This window comes from Hylobates moloch, unplaced genomic scaffold (assembly GCF_009828535.3).
Source record: "Hylobates moloch isolate HMO894 unplaced genomic scaffold, HMol_V3 SCAFFOLD_3, whole genome shotgun sequence".
In the NCBI taxonomy this organism is placed as follows: domain Eukaryota; kingdom Metazoa; phylum Chordata; class Mammalia; order Primates; family Hylobatidae; genus Hylobates; species Hylobates moloch.
In genome coordinates this window covers 174922065-174941052 of record NW_026652278.1, presented here as the reverse complement: position 1 = coordinate 174941052, position 18988 = coordinate 174922065, and the positions used below count along the sequence as shown (strand labels likewise).

At 42.4% G+C, this 18988-nt stretch overlaps 1 protein-coding gene across 11 annotated transcripts in view; it reads left to right on the top strand.

The window, feature by feature from the left end:
* FAT1 (FAT atypical cadherin 1) overlaps positions 1–18988 on the top strand; it is a 138949-nt gene that overhangs the window by 57479 nt on the left and 62482 nt on the right. For all 11 annotated transcript variants that reach the window (XR_009212982.1, XR_009212983.1, XM_032149067.2 and 8 more), the window contains exon 3: positions 6639–6953. Coding sequence is in view for 9 of the 11 variants with exons in the window: in XM_032149067.2 (XP_032004958.1) it covers positions 6639–6953 (315 nt within the window). In the remaining 2 variants the exon portion in view is untranslated. The remainder of the gene's footprint in view (positions 1–6638; positions 6954–18988) is intronic.

The following is an 18988-nucleotide window of genomic DNA, read 5'->3' as shown; positions in this document are numbered from 1 at the left end:
TAGCGTTTGCAGATTTATGTTGCTGGGTTGTTGCTGATGATAAGTATTTTTGAGAGTCAGAAATAATAAGGCTTTGTTGAAAGCCTTGGCATTAAGGCTTGACTGGGGGCCAAGGCCTGTTGAAGAAAATAGGAAAATTCTAGGAGGAAAGGTATTCTGTGGCCATGGGAATTTGAATCAGTTAAATTATTTTTGGCAAACATCATAGCTATAACTTTATTTTTGCCTTAAAAAATTACTGTGTTGCAAGAGTCCTGTTCCACCTGTGTCAGCTGGAGGGAATGCTGGCCTTTCCTGATCAAGGACTATTCCTTAACAGCAGCAGCCAGCAGTGGTGGGGAGTAGGAGTTAGTGTTGGAAACTTTGATTTACTTTTGAACCATTTATTGGAGCAACGCTATAAGCTTTGAATAATCAGGCTGTGGAAAGACAACATCAGTATCCGTTTAGTTACATAAGTGGACATTAATGAGTCCTTCCATAAAGAAATCTTGCTGTGAGCTCTATTTTCAACTATATTGGTCAAGTTCTTTTAGAAATTACATTTTTCCTCCTTCAGTCTAGTTCTCCACTGGATGCATATTTAAAATGAGTTTCCATAGTGACATCTGGTGGTGGTTTTGAAATCCTGGAGAGTATGTTTGGAATGATCAATATTCTTACTTAATAACTCCAAATTTCCGGCTTCTTTTAGATTTTTCAGGTTATTAACAACTTCATTGTATTCTCGAGGTTGGAAAGCTAGGCATTGATTCCTTCTGTAATGCTTCATTCAGGTAAAGGCATGATTTCTGATGGCACTGCTGAGTGGCACACGTAACAAGCCTGTCTAAACCTGTCTTCTGTGCTCCAAATTCACGTCATAGCATCACACAGCAGCATCACGACCGCTCTCACTGCGTGTGCATGGCAACCTCCTGACAGGAGTGGCGATGGAGTTTCTCTGTCACCCCCCTCACAGCTCTGTTGCTCCCGGCATCTGGCTGAAGGGAATCCTGCAGAAGGCCTGGGCTGCCCCCCTCCCTCCTCACAGCCTGGGCGCACGCACCTTCTGGCTGCATGCTGTGTTTGCCTTCAGAAAGGTAGAAGGAGGGGAGCGCAGAGAGGAGGAGATGCCGAAGACAGGAGGGAGACCGCAGAGAAGAGTTTCGGGGTGGATATACATAGGTGCCCGAAAAGGTGAGGTAGTGAATATGTGTCAATAGAAAGACACCTGTAAAAACTATAGTTTTTGTTGGTTCCTTTTGTCTCCAGGGTGAGTTTATAACCCACTATATAAAAAAGTACTTATTGAAAGTTGATTAGTATACATTCATGGATTAAGAGAAATAGACAGGGATAGAGGTTTGAGAGTGACTACGGTTTGATTCACATCCAGTGATGGCTGGATGTCTCTAGTTTTATTTTTGTTTTTCTCTGTGTTAAAGGCACTAATTAAAAGTCTTCCTGATGGAAATGTGAAAATTTGTTTCTCTCTATGGAATTGAGGTAACTGCTAAAGTTACAGAAGAAATCAGTCTGTAATCTGTAAATGCCAGTTGTGGCTTTAGGAAGGACTGGTGAAAGGATGATAAAGTGTAGGAACAAGACCTCCTAATGACTTAACGAGTAAAGGGGCAGCTTCGGTCAGGCTTGGAGACAGCTGGTGTGTCGCTCCCTGCAGAAACCAGGACTCCCTTAAAGAATGGTTTGGATCGTGATGAACCCCTGATTAAGGAAGTCCTTCACTCTGGATTCTGAACGACACCTGTTTAGCTTCTTGGAGTTGGATAAATCATTTCAACATTCTTTAAGAACAAGGGAGTTGCACTGGAGGGTTTTGAAGGCGTTCCCAGTCTAATGCTTGATTTTGAGATGGTGAAGGCTAGCTCTACCTCTGGTCTTTCTTCGCACATTACCTAGACTCTCACTCAGCCGTCCTGGACCTTCGTCCTGCCTCCGATTCAAGATGGGAAGCTTCAGGGTTTTGACCTAGAGATCTCGGGCTAGCGCGATAGGTCCACTTTGGAAGTTTCTGCCCAGGGCTCTTGAGGAGTGTATCATGCAACTGGGTTGACAGATTAAAAAGTGGAAAACAAAATAACTTGGCAAGCTTAAGGCTTCCTTCCACCTACTTTGTGCGTGTACGAAGGTTTTCTGCAGTGACTAGAATAGCGCCTAGGTACTGAACCCCAAAACTCTGAGCAGAGTCCTCAGATCCTCTCCTCTCTGTTGTCCTGCATGCATGAGGAAGACCCTTCTTTCCACACTGGGAAACTCCTTGTGGCTTTTCCTCATGGTTATAGCCCCACCAGGTCCCCAGCACCTTTGGTGTCCGATAGTGTTGCTGTTGATTGATAGTGGCAGCAGCCCACCGCTCAGTGGAGAAGGCCCTGAGGCCTGGAGTCAGACTGTCCGGCTCGGCCCCGGATCCCACCAGCTAGCTGCTGACCTGGCCTTGTTTCCTTATCACTCCAGGGCTTAAGCAAGTTTCTTCATGGATCTAAGCTTCTGTTTCCTCATGTGTAAAGCTGGGATGAAAATCATGCAACTTCCATGTTCTTTCAATGATTTAATGCACGTAAAGCATCTAGTGACGTGATTGGTGTACATGAGGAATCTGAGGATTTTGGTTAGAAGATGAGATTCTTCGGCGTGCCCTCCTTTCCCTTTGGCAGTTGAAATTTATAGTTCTCCGTAAGTTGTATTCAGTAACTTTTTATCTTACAAAGAGGTAATAATTAAAACGCATCGAAGCAGAAGCTTATCTCAGCAATCATGATAGGCATTATAAAAGTATACAGTCATGAATTCATGAAATAGGAACATCCAGCATCTCACTCATTCGTACTTACTATTTTAATTGCGAATTACACAATCCTAGTTTTCTACCATATTTGAATAGAGCCACTTTGTTGCCTCGGTCTTAACCTTTAGTAATATCCGTAGATTACCGGGGACTCTGACAATCCCCTCCTGCTGGACATGGCTGTCCCCCACACCCTGGTTGTGCAGCTGATGGGTCGGCAGGGACCAGCAGAAGCCATCTCAGAATTGCACAGTGCAGTATGGACGCTTACGGCCCAAACTAGAAATAGGGCACGATGGAAAATCATGGCTGTTTCTATCTGTGATTGCAAACCTCAGATGTGAGGGTGATATACTTCCATTTCATACTTCTTTTTTCCCTTGAGATTAGAGAAAGCTCTTGTGTATGAGTGAACATTTAATGCATTCCTGCTGAATACTGACATGTAAAACAGATGGATGAAATAGGAAGTTTGACTCACCTTTCCCAGATTACCACATTAAGTTTTGTTTACTCTTGTCATAACAGCCATGGGACTGACAAGGATATTGCTGGGCGCTGAAGACAAGATTTGTGGTATCCACACTCCAGCTCTGCCATTCACTGTGGCCCTGGGAAAGTTCCTCATTTCTCTCAATCTGAGTTTTTCATTAGTGAAATGGAGTTAATAGTATCACATATCTAGGCAGGTTGGATGTAAAGATTATATAAGATAATGCATGTAAGACACTTATCACAGGGCCTGACATTTAGTAAACAGTGAGCAAATTGTTTCTGTAATTATCACTGTCTTTAAATGCCTCTGTGTCACATTTAGAGGGGCACATTTTAAAACTGGATGGAAGCATGAATTGTTGGAGATTAGAACTCAAAAGAGGTAGATAAAAGCACGACGTACCTGTCTTCTTGAGATTTTCTAATAATACTTCACCTGTCAAGTGAATTTTATTGCATTTTAATGAAGTGGCAGCACACAGGAGGAGTTGTGTACATTTTGTTAATGTGTAATCCTCCCGGAGAGAACATTCTGTTACCCCCTGACGTCTTTGTATCTGTGGATAGATGTGATGAATCAGAGAAACTGGGAAAGGTTATTATTTGAGCCTACAGACAGATATAATTTTGCTAATTTAGCAGACCAATTGAGTGTGTGTGGATTATGCTTAGGTTAGAGAACAAGGGAAGCATGTTTGAGTTGATCTTCAGTTGTCTGCTGTACGGAGGAACCAGTTAGCTCATTTTTATTTGGTTCTGAGGTTTATTTTATTATTTTTTTTTTTACTATAAGTTCTAGGGTACATGGGCACAATGTGCAGGTTTGTTACATATGTATACATGTGCCATGTTGGTCTGCTGCACCTGTTAACTCGTCATTTACATTAGGTATATCTCCTAATGCTATCCCTCCCCCCTCCCCCCACCCCACGACAGGCCCCGGGGTGTGATGTTCCCCTTCCTGTGTCCAAGTGTTCTCATTGTTCAGTTCCCACCTATGAGTGAGAACATGCAGTATTTGGTTTTTTGTCCTTGCGATAGTTTGCTGAGAATGATGGTTTCCAGCTTCATCCATGTCTCTACAAAGGACATAAACTTATCCTTTTTTATGGCTGCATAGTATTCCATGGTGTGTAGGTGCCACATTTTCTTAATCTAGTCTATCATTGATGGACATTTGGGTTGGTTCCAAGTCTTCACTATTGTGAACAGTGCCACAATAAACCAAAAGCAATGGCAACAAAAGCCAAAATTGACAAATGGGATCTAATTAAACTAAAGAGCTTCTGCACAGTGAAAGAAACTACCATCAGAGTGAACAGGCAACCTACAAAATGGGAGAAAATTCTCACAACCTACTCATCTGACAAAGGGCCAATATCAGAATCTACAAAGAACTCAAATTTACAAGAAAAAAACAACCCCATCAAAAAGTGGGCAAAGGATATGAACAGACACTTCTCAAAAGAAGACATTTATGCAGCCAACAGACACATGAAAAAATGCTCATCATCACTGGCCATCAGAGAAATGCAAATCAAAACCACAATGAGATACCATCACACACCAGTTAGAATAGCAATAATTAAAAAGTCAGGAAACAATAGGTGCTGGAGAGGATGTGGAGAAATAGGAACACTTTCACACTGTTGGTGGGACTGTAAACTAGTTCAACCATTGTGGAAGACAGTGTGGCGGTTCCTCAAGGATCTAGAACTAGAAATACCATTTGGTTCTGAGGTTTCTTCCATGTTTCTAGAAGCAGTATTACACCCCCTTTCTGAAGATTCAGTATGAATTAATGAAGCACTAACAAATCATTGTAATGCTTCTGAATGGCAGTAAAGATTCATTTTATGGTAATTTCACATTTTATTTAGCTAAGTTTTCTATTTTTAAGTTGTAAGACCTTTTGGGAGTGTTAGATATAATTATCATTCATTCAAAAAATGAGTTTTTCTAATATTAACCTCGAATAAGTTAATATTTAATTTTGTGTGATCAGAATTACAAATTGCAACAGTGTATTTTTCTCAACCAAATGTTTCATTGCTGAGCATAGGTAAAATTGGTAACTGGTTATTTTTCTCACAGTATTTTGCGTTTGACGGGAAACTTCAGTGATTCTAGAGCTTCAGCATTTCCAGAGTCCAGCCTGTACCATGGTGTAGAAGAACACTGAAAGTATCTTTAGTCCTGAGTGATCAATCCATGAGAAAAAGTGCAGTGATATGTTTTTGGTAGACAAAGGGCAAGATTGCACCATTGAATAAAAAGGTGGGTCTTGCCAAAGAGAAATGGATATTTCTACTTCTTATCCCCAGAGGAGGTAAATCCTGGCTTGAAGTTAAGTTTTGACTGGTTTCAGTGGCTGGACCAAAACATTATAGATACTCTAACCCTCTTCTTTGTAATCCTGTAATTTCATCTCTTGCTAGTTGACTTACTAAGAAATGTATCCTAGTTTGGGTCCCAGTTGAGGACTTTTCTGTACCAACCTTGTTAAAGATACTTAGGTATTTCATTTGTGTATTTAATACATTATTGTGCTTTGTGCAAGGTGCTGGGGATACTGGTATTTAAGAATGATGTGGCCTCTGCCCTTTTGGAGTTTATAGTGTAGTTGGAGAGTTTATATTTTTATAGTATGCCGGTTGTCTTCCCATTTGTTTGAGGCGATTGAAAGAAATAAAAGGACCTCAACACTCAGGAGATCTGAGCAGCCCCTTATTGTGGACTTTGAAGGTTGCACTTTCTTTCCTTAGCCACTGTGAGAAGGGGTGTGTGTGCAGACCGAGCTGTCTGGAGGATGCTGCTGCTGCCTTTTTCCTTAGACAGTGGCCACCACAGGGATGCAGTGTGGGGAGCGGGGGTGCTGGACTGTGCGGTCTCAGATCTGGGCCATGGCTCTCCTGTTGTCCCTGTCTTCCTGAGTAGCCTCCAGGAAAGTCAGCACGTCTCTCAGCCAACTATAAACTTCACATATCGGAAAATGAAGTGTTGGGCCGTTAGATGATCTCTTAGTGCTCACCTATTTTGAGACTTCAATGAGATAATATTTTTAAAGTGCTCCATTTAGTGCCTGACACTTGATTCTAATAACAAATACTTTAATAGCCTATATTATGTGCCAAGTGTTCTAATCATGATATGCATGTTAGTTGAACATACTATTATTATCTCCATTTTAGAAGAAAGGAAGCCGAGTCACAGAAAGGCTGGTTAACTTGCTCAAGGTTATGCACCTAGTAAGAGGCACAGAAAGCCCTCAGTAAGCCAGAGTTGTTGACACTTTCTCAAGCTGGCAGTTTTGGTTGTTGACGTGCTGCTTTACGCTTTTCTTTTTTCTCTCTAGGTGTCATAGAGACGTCAGATCGACTGGACCGTGAATCGACCTCCCATTATTGGCTAACAGTCTTTGCAACCGATCAGGGTGTCGTGCCTCTTTCATCGTTTATAGAGATCTACATAGAGGTTGAGGATGTCAATGACAATGCACCACAGACATCAGAGCCTGTTTATTACCCAGAAATCATGGAAAATTCTCCTAAAGATGTATCTGTGGTCCAGATCGAGGCATTCGATCCAGATTCGAGCTCTAATGACAAGCTCATGTACAAAATTACAAGTGGAAATCCACAAGGATTCTTTTCAATACATCCTAAAACAGGTATGTGTTAATGCTACTCTAGGAAATGTTCATGCGTTTGCTCTTCTGTTAGGGGGAAAGGTAAGAATTAGCATTTATCTGTTACATACTTTCGTTTCTTGATAAATTGTTTTCCTTTTGAATTATTCAAAATAAGCCTTTATTTTGGATAAAAATTTAGCCTAACCGGGCACAGTGGCTCACGCCTGTAATCCCAGCACTTTGGGAGGCCGAGGTGGGCAGATCACGAGGTCAGGAGATCAAGACCATCCTGGCTAACATGGTGAAACCCCATCTCTGGTAAAAGTACAAAAAATTAGCTGGGCATGGTGGCGGGCGCCTGTAGTCCCAGCTACTCCAGAGGCTGAGACAGGAGAATGGCGTGAACCCGGGAGGCGGAGCTTGCAGTGAGCTGAGATGGTGCCACTGCACTCCAGCCTGGGCAACAGAGTGAGACTCCGTCTAAAAAAAAAAAAAAAGTTAGCTTAAATGTGCTTTTTAAACTTTGAGTTTGCTTTTATAAAGCTGTTTTATGATTATGCTCATTAGTGGGGTTTCACTTTCAGGTTAAAAAGCAAACATTGTTATTTCAGTAATAGCTCCTAAATTAGTGATATATCTTAAACTTACAGCAAATTTACTGCTGCTAAGAATTTGAATTGTCCTAAGTCGGCTTTTTGTAAAGAATATTAAGAGTTTATTTCACAGTTGGCTAGTTTTTTAATGTTTTAAGTTTTTCCCATAGAGCAGTGCTGTATCTCCAAGTGGTAAGGGATTGGGATTAACCAGTTTTCAGATGGGAAGTGGTTACTTTCCTGAAGTGACACCCCAGGCCTTTTGCTTCTGACATTTTTTTCCATCGATGTCTGTGAGTGACTCCCCTGCTTCCAACAAGATAGCTCCTTGACCTCAAAATCCTCCTCCGAAATTTTTATAAACTTCTAATCTTTGTTCCTTTACTGCACAAGTGGTGACTGCGTTCACCCTCCTTGTGAAATAAAGCGAAAGTGAGCTAAGAACTAAGTGCTGAAAATTTGAAGGCATTGTCAAACATAAGAGAAGAAAGTCAGAAGTATGTAAGAATTGTGAGGATGAATTCGGAGTCCAGAATGTATGCCTCTCTAGTGGCGGCCCCAGACCTCGAGAGAGAGAAATCTGGAAGTAAAAGCCTTGATTGACACAATGTGAGTGTGAACAAAAACCCTCAAAGAGATGTTTTCCTACCCTCTTCCCAAACCTCAACAATCGTCATCACAGAAGACTTCTGGGAACAAGTGTGTGTTTGGGGGGAAGAGTCCCTGCACACCAAGCAGCAGACACCTTGGGAGTCCTCTCATTCAATTCTGACGTTTTTTTTACCTGGAGACAGCCTCAGATTCTGCAGGTTAAGGGCTCAGTTCCCAAGAGTCTTCCCTTCTTCCCACCAGTTGCAAGCCCAGGCCTCCGAAACTCCTGACCGACCACCTCCAAGGGAGGGTTCCCATGACCTCTCTTTGGCTTCTGTGACTTTATTAGAGCAGCTCACAGAACTCAGGGAAACACTTACATTTACCTGTTTATTACAGAGGATATTGTAAAGGATACAAATAAACAGCCAGATGAAGAGATACACAGGGGCAAAGTCTGCAAGGGTCCCACGCACAGGCATTTCTGTCCCAATAGAGTCAGGGTGCACCACCCTCCCGGCACCTGGATGAGTTCTTGTGCGCCTTCCTGTAGCCTCCACGTGTTCAGCGGCGAGAAACTCTGAACTCTGCTTTCTTGGGCCTTTTATGGAAACTTCATTGCCTAGGCGTGATTGACGCATGGACAGCCGTGTCAACATGTGGTTGACAAGGGCCTGTCTCTTGAGATTGTTCTTGGCCTCTGTCTGCAGCGTTTCCGCCTCCAGGATATGGAGCGGGACCCTCTCTGGAATGAGGGGCTTATGACACACAGTCAGATTGGAGTCCTGCCATGGCAGGTGAAGGGAGAGTGGCAGGTGGCCCGCAGAGAGGTTCTGTTTCCCGAGGCAAAAAGTGCCACAACATTATAACCAAAGACTAACGGGTTATGGGAGTTACGAGCCAGGAACCATGGACAGAAACAACTATACACCCCTCCCCACAGCACACGTGTATGTCATATCTCAGGTGGCAATTCAAGACCAGAACTACCCCTATAGTAATTTGTTTGATGAATTAGACTAAGCAGTGTTTTCAGTTTTCGTGTGTGTTCTGTCTCTCTTTTAGATTGGAGTAAGTCCTCTGTGAAGAGAGAGATGACAAGCAATAAATATCCTTTGGGATATCTGAGCACATGGCATAGGTCTGGGCATAATATATGTTTGAGGAGTAGGAGGAGAAAGAAACTGAGGAGATTATATAGCTTAGCGTTGCTGTGGGGAGCCTTGAAAACCCTTGGTTCTTCCTGGGACCCCAGAAATGATGTGGCTGCCGTGGCGTTAGGTCTTGTTGTAGAAACATGATTAATACGACACTGCCTCTCCCTTTTAAATCTCTCCATTCCAACAACTCTAAAGAAAAGGTGTTTGCAGAGATGTCTTTGCTGTTATCTTCAGAAGGAATAAACCCTCTCCAGGTGTCCACAGCCAGCACCCCAGCCCTGGTGGGAGTACAGGCATTCCGCTGGCAGGGCGGCAGGAGGAAGTTCAGTGGAGTGCACACAGAGGCTTTCTTTCCTTAGGAGTTGAAGTCAGGTAATAGTGGAAGATACCATAGTTAGTACACAGCAGTGTTTGTTGTGAAGTATGTTAAAAACTATGTGGTTAGTAAAGAAGTCTCAACATTCCACAAATCACCTAAAGTCTCTGAAGATGAAGAAAGAACCATATTTTAGCATGGAATTATTAAATAATATAGTAAATATAGCTTCATAAGATCTGTTTCTAGATAATTCTGTTCCCCCAACTCAGCAGAAAATTGGGGTGTGATCCTCAGGGCCCGAAGGGCTGCACATGACTCATCTCACAACCTTTAAAGCAGACTGACTGTTCCCAGGGAGGTCAGTGTCGTGGCGGCCTGATTGTGAAGGCTGATGAAAGTCCGTCTGGTGGGAAAAAGTGCTTGGGAGTTACCGACCCATCTCGCCACCTGGAGACCGTAAGTCATGTTACCTAATGATTAATGGCTGAGCAAGGAAATCACTGGGCTGGAAATCCGGAGATCTGGACCATAGTGAGGCCTTCCCTCTGGGATCTTGGGGCAAACTGACTTTCAGGTCCTTCAATTTTGTGATTCGTGGTGTTTCTGCCCCGCCTGTTGAGGCTTGTGTGTGTAGAGTGCAGGCGCACCCAGGGTCGTTCAGGGGACAGGTGCCACAGCCACTTCCACTTGCAGGTGTTACAGTTGCTCTGTTAATGAATATAAGACAATCAAGAATCTAGTAGATTGATAAACTTGTGCCTTTGGATAAACTAATTTGCTAGAATAAAGTGGGCCCACTTGTTTCTTGTGGGAAACATGAATTTGGGACCCTGGTGATTATCCTAAACATCCAGCAGCTAGAGAATACCTACATTTATCCTCATTTAAAGCATTTGTTTATGCATCAAGTACAGTCATGCGTGGCTGAATGCCAGGGATGCATTTTGAGAAACGCGTCATCAGGCGATTTTGTCATTATGTGGACAACATAGAGTGTACTTACCCAAACCTAGATGGTCTAGCCTACTACACACCCAGGCTGTATGGGATGGCCTGTTCTAGTCTACAGACCTGTATGCCGTGGTCCTGTACCAAACACTGCGGGCAGTTGTAACACATTTGTGTATCCAAACATAGCTAAATGTAGAAAAGGTGCAGTAAAAATATGGTATTAATCTTTCACAACCACGGTTGTATGTGCAGTTCGATCATATATGCAGCCCGTGGTTAACTGAAATGTCATTATGCAGTGCTTGGCCATATTTATTTACCGAACTTTGAAATTTTTTTACCAAATCTTTGAAAATTCGTCATCTACAAAAGTGAAATAAGAAGAACAGGTGTGTGCAGCAGTGTGGCACAGGCCCTCACGGGTCTGGTGGAGGTGTGGCAGGGGCCCTCACGGGTCCGGTGGAGGTGTGGCACGGGCCCTCACGGGTCCGGTGGAGGTGTGGCACGGGCCCTCACGGGTCCGGTGGAGGTGTGGCACGGGCCCTCACGGGTCCGGTGGAGGTGTGGCACGGGCCCTCACGGGTCCGGTGGAAGTGGGAAACTGGCAGTGGGTATGGTTAGGAAGATGAGCCCCTTGGAACAGGTACTGGGTGATTGTGAAGATGGTAACAATAGATTGATGGAGAGGAGGTAGGAGATGTTTTCATGTTGGCGGCAATTTGAAGGAATGGTGAGTTGGAGACTAAGAAATAAGTGTATGGGAGACGGCTGCCCTCAGTGGAAAACCTCAAATGCCAGAATAAGGATTAAAGAGAATATTTGTTATTTTTATTAATAAAAGTGACCTCTTTTTGAGAGTCGGTATAAAGTGCCTTGCAACATTTTGGATAAACTTAAATAAAATGACCTCACTCAAAGTCTTTTTGGAAAAGAGGGAGGCATCTCCTCAATATCTTTTTCTCCTTCCCCTTTTGTCGTAGTGTAACAAAATATTTTAAAAGCCACAACAAAAAAGCTTCCTAGGAATAGGTTTAGTGAGTGATCTTCTGAATTTTGTGCTCTAAACAAGAAGTTTGAGTGAACTTTTTTGAATGCTTTTTCTCTTCAAGGTTTTTGTGCTTAATTATGGTGCCAAGAACTATCTTTCTGCATTTCAGACAATTCTTATTATATTGTTTACAAGTAGGGGGGCAGTGGATTTTCATTTTTAGGACATACAAGTGAAAGACCGTATCCATTCTCCTTTGTGATATATACACTTTTGTTGACATCACTAATTTTTATAACGTTTTTTGTTTGACTGTGTCCATTATCAGTTATAGGGTAAACGTGCTTCTTTTAATATAAGTTGCGTACTTGCTCAAGGTGGAAGAGAGACAGAAGCATAGAATTCAGATTGTTTGGAGCCTTGGCAGCTGCAGCGCCTGCAAACAAAAGCATCACAGCTTTGTGGTATGTCAAGGACAGAGAAGAAAGGGAGTCCCAAACAAAAGAGACTAGTGTGAGCTTCTCATGACTCATTATTCACGAATAACCTCGGGAAATCAACACCACCCTTGCAAAGAGTCTTTTTAGTGAAAGTTACTGGTTTGAACTTGGGGGGGTTGATATGCAACTTACAGTTGGCATTTATTAATAATTTTGAAGTGTTACTTTTAGACATGTGCGTCCTTTAGAAGAGACCATGGTCTTACTCTCTTATCTGTATGTTTGATATTTTTCAAGTTTTTGCTACAAACCAAGTATTGATCTTTATTTTTAAAAAGCTTTTTTGAGGTGTAATTGACTTACAGTAAATTGCACATATTTAAAGTCTACAATTTGATAAGCTTTGACATAGCTTTTACACCTGAGAAAGCATCACCACTGTCAGGCAGTGAACACACCCATCATTCCCAAAGGTCTCCTCACACTTCTCTGTATTCCCCCTCCCAACCCTTCCACCTCCATCTCTAGTCAACTGCTGGTGTGCTTTTTAGCACTAAATAATTGTTTGCATTTCCTGGAATTTTATATTAGTGAACTCACATGGCATATACTCTTTTTGGTAAGGCTTCTTACACTTCACATGTTTATTTTGAGATTCATGCATGTTTTAGCGTGTATCAAGACTACATTTCTTTTCATTGCTGTGTATCCTTTATATAGATAGATTAATATTATAATTTGTTTATCCACTCACCTGGTAATAGGCATTTGTATTGCTGCCAGTTTTTGGCTGTTTGTAAATAAAACCGCTGTGAACATTGAGTACAAACCCTTCTGTGGACACATACTTCCATTTCTCTTGGACATCACATAGGGGTGCATAGCTGTCTGGAAACTGTCTCAAGGCAGCAAGCTGCTGCGATCGTGGGTCTCCCCTCATCTGTTTCTCTCAGGGATCCCTGTCTTTCTTTGCCTGATGTCTAGTGTAACTGCCAGTGCATTCATTTTGTCTGCTTGTTGGTGGTTTTATGTTAAAGCATATATCTGATCCCCTTACTAGAAGTGGAAGGTCAGCTATTGCTTTTAAATCAGAAAAAGATGCCTTTTTAAGTTTAGAAGTGCCATCAATATGTATGTACTGTAAACACCTCCTTTAATAAACAGTGAATCTTCTTAACCGGGGTTTTTGTGTCTTGAAGGAGTAAAAACTGAATTTCTAGGTTTATTTTAAATCAAAACTTAGCAATATCCTGGTTATGTTTCTGGAGTTTGTGGAAATACAGATATGTATGTACTTTTTGTCCCTCCCGAATTGTGCTGTTGTGTTGCACCCAGTAGCCGGCATGGCACTCCTCTGTCCTCCTTCCCCAGGTACCATTCATCATCAATTTACCCTGCTCAGCAAGGCCGGAAGGCAGATGTGTGTTTGTGACGTGTGTTTGTGATGTATGCGCACGTGTGGGTAGCACACCTCATAAATCCTATCACTTGTTTTAAGTAGGTAATGCAATCACATGGCACAACATGCAAAAAGTACAAGAAGATACCCAGTCAAGTTTTACTTTTACCTAGTTCTCCATACACTCAGTTCCCTTCCTTAGTATATTAACTCTCTTTTCTTATTTTCTGTATCCTGAATGCTGTGGCATCTGGGCCCTCATTGACTGGGGAAGTACTGCCCCCTCCAGGACTCGGGATAGCAGAAGACTGGTGCAGGACCGTGCTTTTCATACGCAAGCTGACCAGTCCAGAGTCACACTCCACACCACAGCCTGTGTCACACCCAAGTCATCTCAGAGCTAGTGCTAGACAACTGGGGACAGCTATGCCCCAGAGCCTTTGGAATTACTTAAACCAGCCAATCCTGAGCCTCTCACCCTTGCCTTTCTGTGAGATCCTCAGTCAAGCTTTCCCGGTTCCTTCCACCTCCAGACCAACCCTGGCACGGCCCTGTATGGCCCAGCACAGCCTTCGGCCTTTGCCACCTTTAGTGGGGGTGGTATGGCCTCCTCTTGGGGGGAAGTACCAAACTGCCTTTTCAGGTGCTTTCAGGTACTGGAGGTCGTACTTGATCTGTTGCCTCACCATACTTGAATAATTAAGTCTACTTAGAGGCAACTAGTATTTGCATTTTCATTCACTTGTATACAAGCAAGAAAGAATATGTTGGTTTTTTCCTCATCTTTTTACGCAGATAGCATACTGTATACATGGATATGCATCTTGGGTTTTTCTATAACAGTATTGGATGCTGTGCTTTTAAGAGCACCTTGGCCGGGTGTGGTGGCTCGTGCCTGTAATCCCAGCACTTTGGGAGGCTGAGGCATGCAGATCACTTGAGGTCAGGAGTTCGAGACCAGCCTGGCCAACATGGCAAAACCCCATCTCTGCTAAAAACAAAAATTAGCTGGGCATGGTGCTGCACACCTGTAATCCCAGCTACTTGGGAGGCTGAGGCATGAGAATCGCTTGAACCCAGGAGGCAGAGGTTGCAGTGAGCCGAGATCACTCCATGCACTCCAACCTAGGCAACAGAGTGAGACTACATCGCAAAAAAAAAAAAAAAAAAACCACCTTATTGTGGTTACTGATGAATTTGCCACATTATTATAGGAATATATGTGCATATCCATGTACCTTTCACTGTCCATTTCACTCATCTACTGATATCTAACCAGTATTTACCTTTTACCTCTTCTCATTCATCTTCCTCTTTGAAAACAAATACAGTAAGAAAGAAATTTATTTATGACTAAAAATAAATTTATCAGAAAAGTTTAGTAGTTAATGGTATAGGGCATCCTCTTTGACTATATGTGTATGTTTGTGATTTCTGTGTGTCTATATTTGCATCTTAAAAGGTTTTAGGCTCTTTGACAGCTGCTACCTGAATTTCTATCTTCTTGAGATTTTAAATATGTAATGCAATCACGCAGTATACAATTCAATATGTGTATACCATAAAAACCTCATTTGAGAAATAGTGAATCTTCTTAACGGAGGTTTTGTGTTTTGAGTTTGTTTCAGCTTAATGTTTCTTAGGTTTTCCTTCCTCGATCCTGTAGAGTGAAGTTTGTTTTTGTTTTTTTTTTCGAGACAGCGTCTTCTCACTCTGTTGTCCAGGCTGGAGTGCAGTGGTGCAGTCTTGGCTCACTGCAGCCTCGAACTCCTCTGCCCAAGTTCTTCCTTCCTCGGTCTCCTGAGTAGCTGGGACCACAGACGTGTACCACCACGACCAGCTAGTTTTTATATTTTTTGTGGAGACAGGGGTCTCACCATGTTGCTCAGGCTGGTCTCCAACTTCTGAGCTCAAACAATCCTGCCATCTTGTCCTCCCAAAGTGGGATTTTTTTTTTTTTTTTTTTTTTTTTTTTTGACAGAGTGTCGCTCTGTTTCACCCAGGCTGGAGTGCAGTGGCGCAATCTCAGCTCACGGCAAGCTCCGCCTCCCGGGTTCACGCCATTCTCCTGCCTCAGCCTCTCCGAGTAGCTGGGACTACAGGCGCCCGCCACCACGCCCGGCTAATTTTTTGTATTTTTAGTAGAGACGGGGTTTCACCGTGGTCTCGATCTCCTGACCTCGTGATCCGCCCGCCTCGGCCTCCCAAAGTGCTGGGATTACAAGCGTGAGCCACCGCGCCCGGCCCCAAAGTGGGATTTTTATAGGCATGAGCCACTGCGCCCAACCTGTAGAATAAAAATTTCATGTATTTTGGAGAGTGATGGTTACTCAAAATCCCGTCCCATTATTGTGGAGCACATCGCACTGTTAGAATCTCGTTGGTTTGTTCTCTTTGAGCAGACTTCCGTCAGCTATCTCCTGCCTGTTCCCTTGGAGAGCTGAGCTTGAGGGAGACAGCCCAAGGGAAACCAGCAAAGCCTAATTTTCCTTCTTTTGCCCCTTTCTGTCTTATTCTCTGAAGTCTTTTTTTATACCACTCTTCCACCTGTCTCCTGTGTCTTGCCATCACTTTTGGATAGGGCTAGAACAGAACTTTCATCAGGAGTCAGAGGAATGTTGACAAGTGTGTCTCATCTATTAGAGCAGCTTCCACAGACTTCATCTTTACAAGAGCCCTGCGAGATGGTGACTGCAGATACCAATAGCCTGCTGTGTTCCTTATTTACATTTTCTTCGTTTTACAAATAGTCTTGAGACTTCACAGAGGTCAGAGCTACCAGAGGTCAGGCAATGTGGATTTCCTGGCTGCCGCTTCTTGGTGCATGGTGCCACTCCCAGGCCCTGTGCCTTTGCGTTTGGGTGTAAATGTGGTTGTGGATTCAGTTTTTCTGTCTCTTACCTACTCTTTGCATTGAGGGATTCTGTTTCATATAATAGTTGCTTTTCAGGCTAATCTTATTCCTATGGGGCCATCAGACCAAAAATGGGAAACTTTTAAGTAACACTAGATTTTTAAACTTAGTTTTATGAACTGTGTACCGCAGGGGTCATCAAACTGTTTCCATAAAGGGCCACACAGGGCTTTTGGGTTTGTGGGCCATACAGTCTCTGTCACACCACTCAGCCGTGTCACGTAGCCCAGAAGCTGCTGTAGATGATATGGAAATGAGTGAGTATGGCTGTGTTCCAGTAAAACTTTATAAATAAACGAAATAAATTCAATAAAATTTGAATTTTCTGCCCCTTTCATGTATCACAAAAGCTTTTTTCAACCATTTAAAAATGCGAAAGCCATTCTTCACTAGCCAGCCACACAAAAACAAGCTACTGTGGTTTCCTGACTCCTGATGAGTGGACGTATTTACTAGTGGGACTAGTTAAACGATTTCGATGATTGCTAATTTTTTAAAATTATTTTGAAGGGATAGACGTATATTTCTGAAGTAAAAATTGAATCCCTCCCATTGCTCTAAGCAAGAGTGCTTAGAAAGGATTATTTGTATTTTGCTTCTCTTGGTTGTTAATAACAAAATTATTCTTTAAAGAAGAGCAATTAGAGTATCAGTTATCAAGGTTGATATCTCAGATAAGATTTCGCAAGTTGGTTAGTAGACTATTAGATCTCTTCTACATTGGGAAGTAATCGTTTCTTATTAGAAGATAAATTTTCCTAGATTTTGAGGTTTTCATACTTTTTTGTGTTGATGTGTCCTGTTAAGTTTTCAGAGCTCCCAATTTCAGCTCAAACAGTTGGTTGTAAGTATACTTAGCAGGATTTTATCGTTTCCCCCATTTTGTTTATTCTCTTATTCTGTGTTGAGATGTTACACTCAAATTACTCAGTTTCCATTTCGTATGCTTTTTAGAGGACGGCATTATACGATGGTCTGTTTTTATTCACTTCTTTGCACGTAAAATACTGTATTTAGTATAGAATTATTTTATGTTTACTATAGGAAATGTGATTTGTGATTGCAGACAGATTGGGTAGAAATGTATAGTTTATGTGTGGTAATCCCTAAAGCATGTAGTAAAGTTACAAAATGGTAGAATAGCTAGTAGGTATATTGATTGGGTACTCATCATATGTTAGTCCAGTAACACTTTACAACCATTTTTTTCTGAACCAAAGTAAATGGCATTTTATTGTGGCTGGAACGAATCCTGAACAAAGTGCAATAGGAAATAACTAAAGCTGCAAACAACTTCCAAGGGTTTCCGGTAACATTTGATAGCTGCAAAGGAAGGAAAGGACGGGCCAATTGCATTACAATGGCAGGAATTCATTTTTTAAAAAATTACCTATTTGCAGTCTTTTTACCAAGATACACAGATATTTTAAGGAGGAATCTGTAGATTTTTTTCCTATCTCTTTCTTGTGCTCATTATTATTTTATAAAATAAGTGGAGTGTATCATCCCTAAAGTTTGCGAGAAGTCAAATTTTGTTCAGTGCATTTCTGCTGATGTTGAGGATGACAAGCTTTTTCCTCCTCAAATCAGTTAACTTGAATCTTTATGATAAATTCTGTGAGGAGCATTTGGTTTTTCTGTAGCTGCTGAATATTATTTGCTAAAATTATAGTTAAGATTTTGCATTTGGGTGCCTGAGATTAGTCTTTTTATGTCAACATGATGTTAACCTTATAAAATGGGTTGTGTGCCCTATCCTCTTTTTCTGACCTTGCTATATCTCACATTTATAGGATCACTGAAGGCAATTCCCTGTAAATTGAGTTTTGCTGTCGATCTTATGTTTTAATACCATCAATTTTCAACAAGAAACAGCTAGTGAGATGGAACTGAAACCAGAAGAGATGTCTGAAGACTGTAGGGTACAGGCTCCCTGTATGACTCCCCGTCTGACTTTAGACTGGTCATTTGATTAATTTTATTAGTGTTTTCTTTGGAACTCTGAAAATTTGAACTAAATGAGTTCTGAGCTGCTTTCCAGCCTTGCCAGTCTATGAATAGAATTCCATTTTTGGCTCCATGCCTAATCCTGTCGGCACCAGTACTGCAGTGACAAACAATAGCTGCTGAGATGGCCACAGCTGCCAAAAGAGCTCGCAGCAGGCTGTAGTGAAATGCGGTCTTACAACACCACCTGAATAAAGACAGTGTGGTGCTGCAGAGGGTCTCCGAGCTCACAGTCTAGAGCTCTGAGGGGCTGGATGCTGAGTGGTAAGTGAAGGAGAAGTTGCATGTTTGCTCATGGCCAGGAAGGCAATCTGTGTTTTGCAGAAGCGGAGGACGTGATGCCTCCCTGCCAGTGGGCTAGTCCGCTTGTCGGCTGTGCATGTTCAGTGTTGGCTCTGGTGTGTGTTTCGGGGGGATCCAGTGTTGGCTCAGGTCCTTATGGGCCAGGACCACCTTCATTCATTATTGTATCCACCACAGAACCAGGCATGATACTCATGAAAGATTTTTAAAAGCAGCCATATTTGAAGGATTTTCCCTTTCACCCATTGGAAGAGGAGGCATAGCAGTTCACACAGACAAACATGCCCTTGATGTAGTTTCTGTCACTCCCGCTCACCTGCGCCTTCTCTCTACCCACTGTACAGCTCTCAGCACTGCACTGTGATCTCTAAGTCACATACACAGCTTTGTTCTGGGGCTGTTTCATTTT